Consider the following 14,943-nt stretch of genomic DNA (forward strand, 5'->3'; position numbering starts at 1 on the left):
TGAGCCCATTCTTGGCTTCCGATCAGCACACACCTCCTGGATCAAAGCCTTCATTTGCAGTTTTGGACAACTGACTATTCCATCCATAGCATCTTGTCTTTCCTGTGTGTGTTTAACTTACTGTTTTACTTGGTTAATATGCCTGGAATTCTTATAATTCCAATAAACAGAAGTACAGTGTGTACTTCCTTGGCTAACTGTATATGCTAAGCCCAGTGAGGGTAATGAAGTACAGAAGCAGGAGTTTTTTTCTTATTTTGGAAAAGAGCATTCTAATTGGTCTTTTGAGGCAGATGCTCCACTGTCTATTAGGATTTCAGTATGACCAAACAATCTTTGCTTTGCCTACCTCTTTTAGAAGTCCTGCTGCAGGTGGGTTATGCCCTGACCTCCAAGAACTCTGGTGCTCACAGAGTTAAAATCTTTCCAAGTTTCTGCAACCTCTGTCCTCCCCATCCTCAATCCAGAGTGGGGCTAAGGGTCTTGACCTTGTCACTCTTTCTGAGGACAAGGGGCGAGGAAGAGATGAATCCAGCTGTGAATTCAGCGTCCCAAAAAAGAGAAGCAAAAATTCCTTTTTAGCACCCTGACCCACCCACATCTTCTGTGAGTCATCTGCGAGGCTTGCTGACAGTGGATGGCAAAGAGAAAACATGTACTTGGTTTTGCTATGAAATGTATAAGACAAAGAGGTAAATGAGTGACTTATTTTTCTTTCCAATTTCTGAAGATGGTAATTAGGAGAACTCACACCAGCCAGGCTTGAGCGAATGCAAGCAAGACCCCTATAGGCAGCACGGTGTATTAATGTAAAAATATGCTTAGACAACATAACTTGTCAGAGAGGATTATTTCTACTTAGTGGATCTGCAGGAGCCCCTTTGCTCTACCATTCAGAATTTGACTAGAGAAGAGAGTGAAGAAAGAGAGAGAGAAAGAGAGGGAGGGAGGGAGAGAGAGAGGGAGAGAGAGAGGGGGGAGCGCGCATTAGTGAACAGCTACTGTGGCATTGATGTTGGAGCGCACTTCTGAACTGGCTTTTGTTGAGACTATCAGTGTATCTGTGCAGAAAGCATGCGCTGTCCCAAATCCGCTGTTACTATGAGAAATGAAGAGCTGCTTTTAAGGTATGTTGCTGTGTTCTTTGTTTTAATGTATGCCTTGCTAGTTTTCAGAGCTGGCTGAGACTGTCATCACGGTCAGAATCAAGCAGCTTCCTTATCTTAGAAGAAAAAAATAAAAAAGAATCTCGAGAGAGAGAGGGGGGAAAGAGGGAAACGAAATCGAGACCAAAAGATTGGGAGAAAGAGAGAGCAAGCGAGAGAAAGGAGAAGGACTCCTGTGGACGAGTTATATTTGCAGGAGTTGCCTTTTGCAAGCATATCATGTATTTGCTTGCTGCTATTTGTGCGCGGCCAGTGGATAATTTTAAAGGCTCCGAATCTGGCTCTGGGTTTGTCTTTTCCTTTGCAATGTCTAAGCCTCTTTCATTATTATGCACTCTGCATGGAATACTCAGCGAGAAAGGAGCTAAGGAGACTCCATATTAGACTTGCGTTCCAGATACCGCTCTAATCTGGACTTAGCCTACCTAAATAGTCCTTCTGTGTTACCAGGTTTGGATCACTTTATCCTGTTTGCCAAAATGTGTACCTGTTTAAAGACCTCTATTCATGCATGGCGTCCTGGGTCCCTCTGTATTGAAAGCAAATATTTGTTTCCTGCATCTGTGTAAGGGTCCTACCGCTTACCAAGAATGAGCCACCTTTCGGGAAGCAGAGAAAGAATTATGATAGAATTGGCATCCTGCTTTGAAAAATGTAGTCTTTTGTTTATTTGCTAGCAGACATTGTAGCACTGAATACATCTATGGGTCTGACAATGGGACCCGTTGAACAATGGAGCTGTCAAACTAGCTTAATGCATGTCTGGGTGTTTTTTTTTTTTCTTCTTCTTCTTTCTCAACACCCTTTTTATCTGTTTTAATCTTGTTTGTATAGACTATCCAGATTGAAGAGCTTTTAGGACTGCTTGTTTGTGGTTTTGTGCATTTAAAAAATTTAATATCTGCCGTTCGTAGGGCTTTTTGCATTTTGCAGCTATGTTGGTTGGATTAAGTTAGAGATTTATTACTTACCTCTCTGTTAAACTACAGAAAGAAACTCATTGATTGAGAACGCTTGTAATACCATTATCATTCTAGCAAATACCTTGTTATCAGACATGCCTCTACAGTATTTAATGCTTGGGGATTTAAAATATGCCTGTTTGGTGGACTTACGGAACATAGCACCAAAGCAAAGTTAAGAAGACTATTTCTAATGTTTAAGTAAATTATGATTTCTGGTGTCTGCTTCCTCTTTTGGCATCCAGGTAGATAAACCATTTAGAAATTCAAGGACAAGTGAGAACTTTTGCCCTCCTAATTTTGGTCACAAACTATGACTAGCCAGCCTCTTAAATCATTAAGTTAAAGGTCTCTACAGAATATATTGATTTTTGATATGTGATTATGTGCTTATAAAATGCATTTCTATGCAGGGCAAACATGTCTCACATCTTCAAAAATCTTTCCTTTTATAACATAGGCACTGGTTTCTCAGGTGAAAACGGTGAGACTTCAAAAAAGAGAAAATAGAAAAATCAGTTTCAAACTTCTCCAACATTAAAAAGATTTTTATTTTCATACTAGATATAAAGGAACTGATCCTAGAAGATTAAATGGTAATTGATATACATGAAAATTATGTCACTGACATTTGTTTCCATAAGGAATATGTCTTTTCTAACATTTTAATGTTTTGCTTTAATTAGCTGTTTGTGCCAGAGCAGTAGATTGAAAAATATTCGTAAATTCATTGAGATTTAGAACCTAATTCTTAGAAACAGAAGGGAAATTATTTTAAAGGGCAAATTTTAAAAGATATATATATTTAATTACAAATATTTATTCTTGGGTTATATTGTGTTCAGATTAGTGATGTGCCCAGTAAATAAGGAGCAAGATGTAGCCCTTATGAACCAGCTATGAAACATTAACTATTTTTCAGAGTTTGGACATGCATTCAATTTTTCAAACTTAGGCTGAAATGTTATATTTAATACAAAATTGTGAAAAATTCATGTTGCAAGCTCAATAAATTGCCTTCTCAAACATAAATTTTCTATTGATAATATTTTCAGAGCCTGGCTGAACCCATAATGTATCTGTAGAATAATTATATTTTTAAAGTTATCCATTGTAAGTAAAGTGGATTTTATGATTATGTTCTCTTACTTCCAAAGGGATATGAACGGCTCATTCCATTGGGTTAGCCAATAATTGCTTTTGGATGAGCTTATAAAAGGTAATTGGTGAACCTTTCTATCTGAAACTGGCCCACTGTTACCAGCACACCTAGATTCTGCTTTCATAGAAAAAAATTTTTTTTTCTGAAACAAAGGTCACAAAGCAATTTTTTTGTGATTTGGGGGAAAAAAAGTAGTGTCCTGTGTTTCCCAGCTGCCTGTCAGAAGCACAGTGAAATAAAAAAATACCTTAGAAAACTCCACGTTAAATTTTTGACTAAATTATAATCATTCAAATGTGATCTATTCACCTTAATCCCTGGGTGATCATATTCGGTCCAAGAACAAGGGAACCCCCTACCCACTCGTGCTTTGACCCAATCATTACCAGCTTCCAGAATTCTGAGGCCCCCAATTCCAGCATCCAACACATAGCTATCTTGTCCTCTAGCCTGATGGGGGAGTGGGAGATGGCCGGAAGTTGGCCAACTTGTCTACATCTATTTCCACAACAGTAACAAGCTATGCAATCTGTATCCTGCCATCAACTTCTATGTTGGGATGATTCCCTTCCAAGGTGACCTAAACAAATGTCAAAATGAATTTTAATCCTAAGCCCAGACTTGCAGAAAAGGAACAGATGAGTCAAACTGGGAAAATGGCTTCTTTCAATAGAGTCACAGTTGCACCCGAGTCCTTGCACACAGGAGCCTCGGGAATACGCAGCTGTGTTCAGCAGACCACAGGCTGCAAGATATGTAACCTCAACGTCCGAGGAGTTCTTTTATTTGTGAAAATGAAACCTCACAGTTTTTCCTTTTCAAAATATGAGTGCATACTATTGCATAATATCCCTTTGGGGCTGAAAAACAAAGAAAGGCCTTTGATTAATATTCATATCTAGAACTTTAGAGCAAGTGCAGATTGTGCTGGAATACCTAGGAAGTCATTGGAAGAGTGAATCAATACTAATTATTGTAATCAGGGTGGTTAATTAAGTGAAAATGTGGCTGATAGAAAGTTCATTGCTCGCAGCCGTGGAAATACCTAGGTTGATGAAAAGAAGGTAAAATCCAAAAGCAAGCGTGGTACCTGGGAATGATCTCCCCGTGTTTAGGGGGTCAGAATCTGTCCACGAAAAACATACCTCGATTTGGTATAATCATAACAGTGAGAAAACCAGAAATATCAGACTCAGTCTCTTGTGTAGAGATTTCTATAAAAGTCATTAACAGAAAGCAGTTTGTTAAGAATCATCTCCTGCGGCTCCCACAGCATTTATCTGCTGTTCTTCCAACAGTAAAAAGTATATTTCACTCTGTGGCAGTAACGTCTTAGATCATCTTGATTAGCCTTCATTGAATTTCTTTCTACATTTTGGTAATTCCTGGGGGATATGTTGAGGGTGGGGAGGTGGGTTCTCCTTTCATCACACCATTGATTGCTTCCTTCTTGGTTATTACTGGCTTTGGGAATTTTTCTGAACTTGCAGTGACTTTTATTCTGTAGGAAAGATGAGGCAGTGGTTTTTGGAGAGGATTAAGATCCGTGGCATTTCATTTAACTGACATGGGGAAGAGGGTGTCGGAGGAAGGAACGTGTGTGTGAGGTTTCATGGCTGTAGCCCATTAAGAATTGAAATGAAGTGTCCTGGAGCTGAAACACCTTTCTGATCCCACGGTACTCATCTCCAGAGGTCAGGCTGAGATGGAAGCTAGAAGTACATGTAAGAGGGAGAGACAGAGTGTGTGTGTGTGTGTGTGTGCACGCATGCACGTGTGTGCATGTGCGTGTGTATGTGTGTGCGTGTGTGTGTGTCTGATCCTCCACTCCACTCAGAAGTGTGCCGGTTAACCCTGATTTCAGATGAAGGACCCTTTGTCCCCAGATGCAGCCTTCTGCTTCATGCAGTGCCATCAGGGGTTGTCCTGTGCAGGTATGTTTATCTGATCCAGAGCTTTCCTCTGACTGTGACTTATCCCAGCACATTTTCTGGTATGTCAAGACCGTCATAGCTAATGGGGAACGGCATCTGTGGGGGAGGGTGGCAGCAGCCCAGAGTGGCATGTGTTACCAGGACAGCTCGGCTGCTCCCTCACCCCCTTCCATGGTGACCCGCCCATGATTGGCTGCCTAGGGTTGTGATGAATCACTGCCGTTTAGGAAGCAGGATATGCCAGTGTGCCCTCGGAGAACAACAAAAACCAGAATTTTCCTCCATAATCATTCAGTTCAGCAAACTTTGTTGTCATGAACACGAAGAGCATGAGGTTTGAAGTTATCGATAGCCATGGCTTTTCAAATCCCTGGCTGAGAAGGCTTGCAGCTGCAATCGGTAAAAACTGTGTTGAAACTTATGGATGGCATTGCTGGCTCCCAGCTGGTGTGTGAACTGACGCGAAGGGGCACCATGGTACCTGCTGCAGGAACGAATCAGACGCTCGTCATCCCTCCTGCAAAACTGCCCATCTCAGCGGTACAGGCGCTTGCAGGTGTCGTCATCATCACACCTTGCTTTTTTTGGTCTGGGACCTCAGCTCTTTCGGGTTCTGTGACATGGCTTCCCCATTCATTCAGAGATGACTTAGGAAGCATCTCTGTGAGTGAAAATGCACTGAGCTGGTGATGGACGGTGAAAATTCCTGGTGGTGGCAATTAGGGTTCATTTTGACTTTCTCTTTGGAAACTGACTTGATCAAAAGGGATGGAGCTCTTGTCACCAGCTGCCGGCTGCTCAATGCCCGTCCTGTATAAACTGTACCCTTCTTCCCACCCTGGGTTAGGGCTGCTGGCCTTAGAAGTATCAGTGAAAACTTTAATGCTACAAGGACAAAAGGATTAGGACTGCCGTTCTCTTTTCTTACCCATCTGCCAGTTCCAGGTTTAAATAAAGATTGGGAGGTGGGAGTATTATAATTGGAATTAAGAATAAATCCCAACCTTATTGACTCTGTACCTGATGCTACACTAGGGGATCTGTTTTATTTTATATAATTTAATCATCCCAGATATCTAAGAGATAATGGTAGTTATGTTATTTCCATTTCAAAGATGAAAAAAACTGAGACCAAGAGAGAGACCCATATTCGATCCTGGAGTTGGGAAGATCCCCTGGAGAAGGGAATGGCTACCCACTCCAGTATTCTTGCCTGGAGAATTCCATGGACAGAGGAGCCTGGCATGCTGCAGTCCATGGGGTCTTGAAGAGTCGGACACGACTGAGTGACTAACACTTTTCACACTAAGGGGAGGAAAGTAATGCCCCTAGACACATAACCCATGGTGGAAGGGATTCTAAGTGAGGACTCAGGCAAACTCCTCCATGGCCAACTTGAAAGTACAACTGTTGGATATTTGACCCTTGAAAGTCATATTTTCCTCTGGTGCCACATTTTCACAATGCACTTCAATTTGTCCATACTTAGTATCATACCAGGGAAGCTGTACAGTAAGAAAGGGAAAACCATAGCCATTTTTGCTTCTGAGCTCTTACAACTCCCTTGAGGTCTTTGAATTAAAGCACCTATGCCTCACTTTTCTCATCCTTTAATCTGTGTAATGGGAACACATGTTGGAAGGAATAATAGGGCAATCTGAAGCATGATGAAATTAAAATGTGTCTTTAAACCTACATCAGGGACCAAAATCTGTCATACTGTAATCAGAACCAACCAAGCAACAGATACACTATGTGACATAATCTCAGCAGTTAGGAAGTTCACAACAGTCTTGAAACAGAGCGGGAACAATGGGCACGAAGGTATCAAGCAGTGTGTATTGCAGGGGAGGGGGTCTTGAAGGACAGAGGAGGGAGCAGGAGGAAGTTGTCCTTGGACCACCTTGGATTCATCTTTGTTATTAAAACAAAGCCAAACAAAACTCCTTCACTTCATCCCCTTTCTTCCTCAGACCAGAGGGTCATTCACATTGCTCCTGGGCTCTCACTTCACCATATTCCTATGATATGGTGCAAATGCAGTTGTTAGCCTCCACCAGGGAGTGTTGAGAGACTGACTGATTAGGTCACATAAAGGTTTACACTCATCCATAGAGATAAGACAAGATAACACATTTCCACTCAGCTTGGGTAGATCATTACACTGCTTTTTCATGACGGTTTTGGGTCATGAAAGAGGAAGAAAAAAAGAATTATTTTCCCCTAATGGACTTCATAGGACTTAGCATCACAAGCAAATTTAAAGAAAAAGTCATTTGGGATTTTCGAAAACCTCTATCATAAAGCTAAAAATAGTTAGAGATTTGAACTATATTATAGAGAAAAAATAAATTTCCTGTGCTCGAAACCTTAATGTATTTTCAACCTACATGTCACTTTAATAGATTGGTTATATAATTGCTGTTGTAATAATTAGGTTAACACATTGTACCTCTCATCTGAGGATCATGGTAGATTTTGATTTTTTCAGCCATCCATCCCAAGGAGGAAATGATGGCCAAGCACATGCAAAGATCTAGATGATCAATCAGAAAATTCAGTGACGTGTTCCCAGTGTGAGTCTGCACTGACAGAATCAGATGCAGAATCCAACAGGTTTGGTTCTTAAGTCTTATCATCTATTTCACCCCATTTGCAAGTAGCATTTGTCTTAGAGAGTGGGATCTGCATCCACCATTTCAGATGACTTCTGATCCTTGGAAGGAAAAGCTCTTTGATGGGGAATCCATCATCATGTGGGTAAATGTGTTTTGTTTTACATGCAATCCAAGCATTTGGTCTCTTTAATCCTTCCTCTTCTTCAAGATGTATTTGTTCAGAAAAAGGAGAGACACTGAGGCAAGTGGGGCTCTCAGACCTCTGGAGAGTCCCTCTCAGTTCCAGATTTTGATTCTTGCCAAGATCAGCTTCAGACTACTCCCTCAATCCCTCCAGGAAAGCTTAAAACTTCCTTTCTCTATTTATCCACCCCCACCTGTTGGAGCTTTCTCTCTGGACCTAATGTTATGCCTACTGCCATATCCACCCAGCTGTCGCCCCTCAGCTGTTGTGTTTTGTCAAACAGTAGTTTCTCTTTTTGAAATTTATAGCATGTGACAGTAAAATGAGAACTTCTGACCGATTGGGGAAAACATTTGGGGGAGGGGGTGGTTCAAGGGCCGATTGCCAGGGAACTGAAAACCCCATCCTGATAGCTATAAATTTTGTTCCTGCCGCCAGGCTGGCACCAGATAAAGGTACCCGATACAGTCTTGACAAATCTCAGCATCTTTGAGAGGCCGCTGGGACATTCCTTCGGAGGCTGTGTTTTCTGAGTGCCTCCATGTACACATCACCAGGCCAGCCTTCTTCTCCTCCCCAATTTTCAAATCCTGTTTATTCACTCTGCGGGACACTGTCTTACATCCTCCCCCCTCCGCCCCATGACGATGTGTGGAGAGGGGGCACCCCAGAGACAGCTGTTCCTAGCTGAGAACGCAGCCTTGGTCCAGGCAAACTTGACTTCCCCGACAGATGAGCCCCCAAGACTGGTCACTTTGGTGGTCACCTGCCTCCTCAGCGCCGCAGCTGTGGAGGAAGGCTGTCTGGCATTGTCTGGCTTCCGTCGGAGAGAGAAAGCGGGAGAGAGAAAGAGAAAGCTGAGGGGGGAGGGAGAGAAAGAAGGCCGCAGCAAGGATGATGAAGAAAGGAAAAGGGAAATGCAAGGCCGAGAGGGAAGTGATGAGCTGGCTGGGCGCGAGGCCTGCCAGGTCCACAGTGTTAGCATTTCATCCCCTTGGAGTGGAAGCTTCTGGAAACCCTAGAGGGGCACCTCATTTCCAAGTGCGAAGGTACGTACACAAACAACCCATCTTCCGTTGGAGGGTCTCTTCAGATGGGAGGGAAGTTCACCGTTATGTCTTCGGCTCTGTGGAAAACAGATTCAGAAAAACACAAGATTGCAAAAAGCCAGTAGCAGCTGCTCTCGAGGTAGAGCAACGGCTGAAAATTCCCGTAAAAAAAAAAATGTAAAATAAGAGTTTGATCACAATGTCATCTTTACTGGAGTGTGACTTTACTGAAGTCCATTTAGGAATGTGACAAAGTCACTATTCCAGAACCTTTCAAAATGGGGGCAGGGGGCAGCGGATAATAAGATCTCTTAAACTTATGACTGGTGATGGAAGTATTTAAGGGGTACCTTTATTATGGAGCTAAGAAAATATACCTTTACAATGCATCACTTAGGATCTATCTGGGGGTTTTTAAGCACATGGAAAAAGACACCGTTGTTTATTTTTGCAAGTTGCTGATGAAACTGGGGTAAGCCAAGAACAAACACATGGCCATGGAGAAACTTTCCCAGGTACTTAAAATTCATGTGGATTTCACATTTGTTGGCTGGAAAACCCCCAGTGATGGGAATCCCATTCCCCGTGTCCCTTCTAGGGCCTTTCTTGCTCCAAATGAATCTCAGCACACTGGGCTTTTTTTAAACTGGAACAGCTATGTTAATAAAATTTGACTTTGAAAAGGTGATGGGGAAAGATGTTTTGGATTCTAGTTTGTAATAAAGAGCCAGAAGTGAGGGGAGAAAAACCCTTTAGTGAAGGTGCCTGTTGAGGAGATGGAACAGGATGCATACATCTATAGTTGCGTGGCCGACTGTCTGCTGCTTTACAGAGGCTGTGACCCATGATGTTATATGTGGGAATAATTAAAACATGGAAATTTGTCATAAAATATACAGGGATTTCTGCAGGAGAAGAAGATTAGCTGTTGGGTTATAAGCATCTATCACTATCGGGCCCCGGTCTCTTAAGTTACGGTATAAACTTTGTGCAAAAATCTTGGAATGTTTATGGTCAGGGACTCTATCCTGGTGCATTGATGAAGGCGGGTGACGGAAATCGAATACTTTGCACTGGAGCAGTGTGTACTCCACGTAAAGATGCATTCATTAGCAGTCTGTTTGAGAGGTTGTGTGTGTGTGTGTGTGTGTTTTACTGCCCGTGATAATTCAGCGCTCAAACAATGACCATGGGAGAAAACTCAGTCTGAGATGAGGCTGGGGCGGGGGGGCAGCGAAGCGGGGCATTGCTGAAACAGCGCCGTGCACCCGATTGCCTTGGGAGGCCTCGTATAAAATGAGGTCATTCAGAAACTTTCCCTTGAAGTGCTTCCAATTCTTGAATTGCCTTTTGTTTGGGAAATGAATAGCAAGTTGATTAAAAAAAATAGACAATTAGGGAAGGTAGGGGGATGGGCTTAGGGACCAGCTTAAGGTTTTTCTACAGTGAAGCAAAAATGGTGAGGAAATTGCGTGGTTCCTCACTGCCTGGTCCCCAGGGTGGTCAGCACACAGAGGTGTCACCCACCAGGTTGGGCCCAGGAGGGGGTGCTCACCATGGCCTCACCCCCTTTCACTGCTGTTGGTAAGAACCTTGGCAATAAAATAGCGTCTCTGAACCCCGTGTGTTTAGCAGCGGCTCAGTCAAGCTTTCTGCAAAATAATTCCAACTACCAAATCATAATACCTGACGGCTCGTCACAGAGTGAAAATTAAAAAGGCGGTGGGGTGGGGCGGGGGGGGGGGGAGTGGTGTCGAGTTGTTTTACGTTTTTGTTTTTTTTCCTTCTGCCGAAGCAGAGAAATGATAGATTGAAGCTTTTCATCAAGTGGTATTTGTTTGGATGTTTTGTTTTGTTTTTGTTTTTAAGCTCAAGAGCTTTTGAATTTTTGTATTTTTTTAAAACAGCTATTGTGGAGGTGCTGTGATCATAGAAACACACCCCAATGGGGTGGATGTATGTGTGTGTGCACTTTGTTTCTCTCCAGCACCTACATTAGGAGCCCATGCAGTCACTCTATTATTTATGTATTTGGCAACCAAACTATTTCAGCTCAGCTACACCCGAAGCTTTCCTTCATTCGTGTTGTCACTGTATTTCATGTACGAGCCAGTCTTCTTTTATATCTGACCCCGGGTTTGCTTCTGACTTTACATGGCCAAAGCAAATGTGCTTTGAAAACTCTGGGACACACTGTAGTTGTTAAATAAGGCAGTAACCTATGCACTCGTGGTTCTTTCTCTATGACCTACTTACATACTTCCTCACCCTCCTTATAGTATGATTAAAAGCTGCTTTGAATCCACTATTGCCTCAAGGGATTGGAGCCTAGAATTTAACAAACTGCTGAGAAGGCTTAAGTCAGTAAGAGGCCTTCCCCTACAGCGTCTCCCAACTAATTCACATGCAATTAAAGAGAAAATAAATATTTCAGAAGTGCACGTGTTAATGAAGCTTTTTCCACCTTCTAGGATGTAGATGTGCATGGAGCTTCATTCCATAGCAGCCTGGAAAACATTTTCCTTTTTGATGAATGCAGTTGTGTTCTGGAGGCCGGTTCTGTTCGTTCGTTCTTCAGATAATTTTATTATAGAGTCAGCTGCTTATCTACATTTGGGAGTTATATAAATCATATCTTCAGAATCAGGAACTGTCGAGGTTTGTCTCATTTATCTGGCTAATTTTATCAAGGTTATTGAAAGACCAACAAAATTCTTACAATTTCAAAGACAGTCTGCAGTAATGAGGATAGGGAGAAAATGTAACTTATTAGGAAAAGTTGGGGCATTTGGGTATAAGAATTCATTTAATGCATCTGTTTTTCATTTCTTTATGAATCTAGCAATGGCACCCCACTCCAGTACTCTTGCCTGGAAAATCCCATGGATGGAAGAGCCTGGAAGGCTTCAGTCCATGGGGCCGCTAAGTCGGACATGACTGAGCGACTTCACTTTCACTTTTCACTTTCATGCACTGGAGAAGGAAATGGCAACCCACTCCAGTGTTCTTGCCTGGAGAATCCCAGGGACGGCGGAGCCTGGTGGGCTGCCGTCTATGGGGTCACACAGAGTCGGACACGACTGAAGCGACTTAGCAATGAATCTAGACCTGGTTCCACAGAAAGGCAATATTTCAGAGGAAGGTTGGTCCTAGCCCTCCACCTATCTTAGAACCCTTTCGGTCAAAAGCCAAATATATTGCTCAGCTGAAGAAGAAAATCAAGTCAATTAAGTATGTATGGACCTAACTGAGTACACCAGGCCTGTTATTCCAAATTGCTCAAGGCAGGATTTACAATTGATGTGTGGATTTCATATTGGTATATAAATATCCATATTCCTTCATAACCTCTAAAGATGATTCTATCTCATTATAATTGGTGAGAAAAACAATTTTTTTCTCCTATAATGGTGTCAGATACATTTAAAGCCACGTGATACAATGCCACGTGATACAATGCCACGTGACCTATTTAAACCGCTGCTGGCTGACTACACCCCTAGGTGTGAAACATCATTTCAAAATAAAATTCAAAGTGATTACCAAAAGAGGCAAGCTATGGAAATTCTAGTATGCAATTTATGAGGTTACGTTAGAATGTGAAATAGGCTACACAGAAGTTTTACAGGCTTCTGACCTTGTGAAAATTTCAGTTTCGTCAAAAAAATGTAGCAACAAAAGTCACGAGGCCGCCAAATTAGAACATCACCTTATACTTATCTTTTAAAAATTTTCACAAATCACTTGGGAAAATTGAACTCCCTTCTTGTCTTCCTGAGAGTTCTGTCCTGTTTCCCAATTCCTATTAGTAAATTGGTCACAGATCTTAAACGAGTATTTAAGCTTCATGGCCATTACAGACCCGGCACTCTCATGAAGCCACTCTTGGTTTTTAAGCATTGTGTTAAATACTTGGAAATGACCAATTCGTGATGTATCGTTTTAAAAGAAAAGGTGATTTATCACTCTTAGTTTCAGTCCCGTATACGTCTCAATGTTTTCAAGATGATACAAAAGGAAATATAATCGTGCAGGGATTCGTGCATCTTTCTCTTTGAAGCACTGAAAAGTCCCCAAATGTCAACTTGGGCCGTTTCTCTGATATTTACTTTGGCTCAACCACGAATGCTATTTCAGTTATTGTGGTGAGTTCATACACGGGCGAGCACAGCCCACCGACGAGCATTTAAACTAACCCCGGTGATGATTCGTCTCTCCTGGCTTCCGTTGGGGAGTTCGGGTGCGCTCGTGGCGTGCACGGGGCTTGGGCAATACGGTGGCATTCAACCCACGACAAGCGGTCATTCGGGCCTCGTGCCAGGCGCCTGGAAACGGCACCGGACACAGCCGGCGCGGGGGACGGGTGTGCAAGTCTGGACGCCAAGGACCGCAGGCCGGGCGGCGATCTGTCCAGGGGGCGGTCCCGCCGCGCCCTCCTCCCCGCGGGGGCCGGGCGCGCGGGCCCGCAGGGGTTAAGCGGCTGCGCGGAGGCCGCGGCGCTCCGCCCCCGCTCGCCGCACCTGGCGCTCGGCGGCCCGCGGCCCGGGCGCTGGGTGTCGGCAGGGATTGGCGGAGAGCGGCGTGGAGAGAATGTGACAAGTGCCGGCTCGGGCGGCCGCCGCGGGGAGGCCGCGCGCACCTGTCCCTGCCCGTCTGCGCCGCCCGCCGCTGCTCGGCCGCGCGCACCGCCGCCCCCCGCGCCCGAGCGCAGAGCGCGCGCCGCGAACATGACTTCTGCCTTCAAGCTGGATTTCCTCCCGGACATGATGGTCGAGGGCCGCCTGCTAGTTCCAGACAGAATGTGAGTGTGGCCGCCCGGCCGCCTCCGGGACGCTGGTCCGGAGCTCCGCGGAGGGAGAGGGCGGGCGGCGGCGCTCCTGCGCCCTGGGGACGCGGGGGACGGCTCCGGTTCGGCCGCGCCCTGGGGTTCGGAGCCGGCGCTGGATGCGGGGAGAACTGGGAACGCGTCCGGAGGAGCGGCGGAGCCCGGGGTGGGGCGGAGAGCCGGGACCAGAGAGCCGGACGCGGGGTCCCGGGGTCTGGGCGTGGGGTCCGGCCCGCGGGGATCGGCGAGCGGGGCGCGGCGTCCCAGGGTGGGGTGGGCGCGTGCACGCTCGTGTCATTGAAATTCGGGGCTGCTGGAGCTCTCGTGGCCCGTTTACAGATCTCTTCTTGCCAAATTGTCCGCTCCTCTTGTCTTACCCTTTGCAAAAATCCTTTTCCTGGGGTGGGGGGCGGGGGGAGGAAAAAAAGGGGAGGAGGAGATAATTACAAAACATTAAAATAGCCAGGTGTACTCTGCAGAAATTAGAGGTAATTTTTACGTAATCACGGTGGTTTGTCTGATATGCAGCCTATAATTTAATAATTAATGTGATTGTGGTTGTTTTACACATCGTCAAACTAGAGTAGAGAGTTTATTGGGAGAAGTCGAGAGCTCGGATTCCTTAGGAAAGGAAAGTATGCCTCATTTTTCTCCGGTCTCGTTAGTCTTGATAGGAAAGTTACTCTTATCAGCTGGGGCACTCTGGAGGCAATAGGATCTGCTTGTATTTCAGGCATGTTTGAAAAGACAGCCTCGAAGGCTGCCAGGAGTGGGGATGGAAGGTCTGTGTCCATTTCAGGCTTGGAATATACACAGTTGTCTCTTATCAGTCAAGAAATGTGATAGTGAATCTAAGCTACAATTAATCGAGCGAAAAAGGGACTGCTCTCCTTGGTAAGAGTACGTATAAAATGTTTCCTATTGTACGCACCCCTAGATAACATTCATATTCTTTCTGGCACTTTGCTGTATCCGTTGCAATTTTCAGGCCATTCCGAGCTTTATGATCCATTTCCCTGGCAACTAACTTTCCCCTACGGTGC

The 14,943-nt window shown here is 44.3% G+C and overlaps 1 protein-coding gene across 5 annotated transcripts in view; it reads left to right on the plus strand.

The window, feature by feature from the left end:
• Nucleotides 1-13,802: 13,802 nt before the first annotated feature.
• The window catches only part of CELF2 (CUGBP Elav-like family member 2), a 309,038-nt gene continuing 307,897 nt past the window's right edge, over nt 13,803-14,943 (plus strand). For all 5 annotated transcript variants that reach the window (XM_068987614.1, XM_068987615.1, XM_068987616.1 and 2 more), the window contains exon 1: nt 13,803-13,876. In XM_068987614.1, the coding sequence (XP_068843715.1) occupies nt 13,803-13,876 (74 nt within the window). The remainder of the gene's footprint in view (nt 13,877-14,943) is intronic.

The sequence above is a fragment of the Capricornis sumatraensis genome, chromosome 15 (genome assembly GCF_032405125.1).
Source record: "Capricornis sumatraensis isolate serow.1 chromosome 15, serow.2, whole genome shotgun sequence".
NCBI classification, from domain to species: Eukaryota; Metazoa; Chordata; class Mammalia; order Artiodactyla; family Bovidae; genus Capricornis; species Capricornis sumatraensis.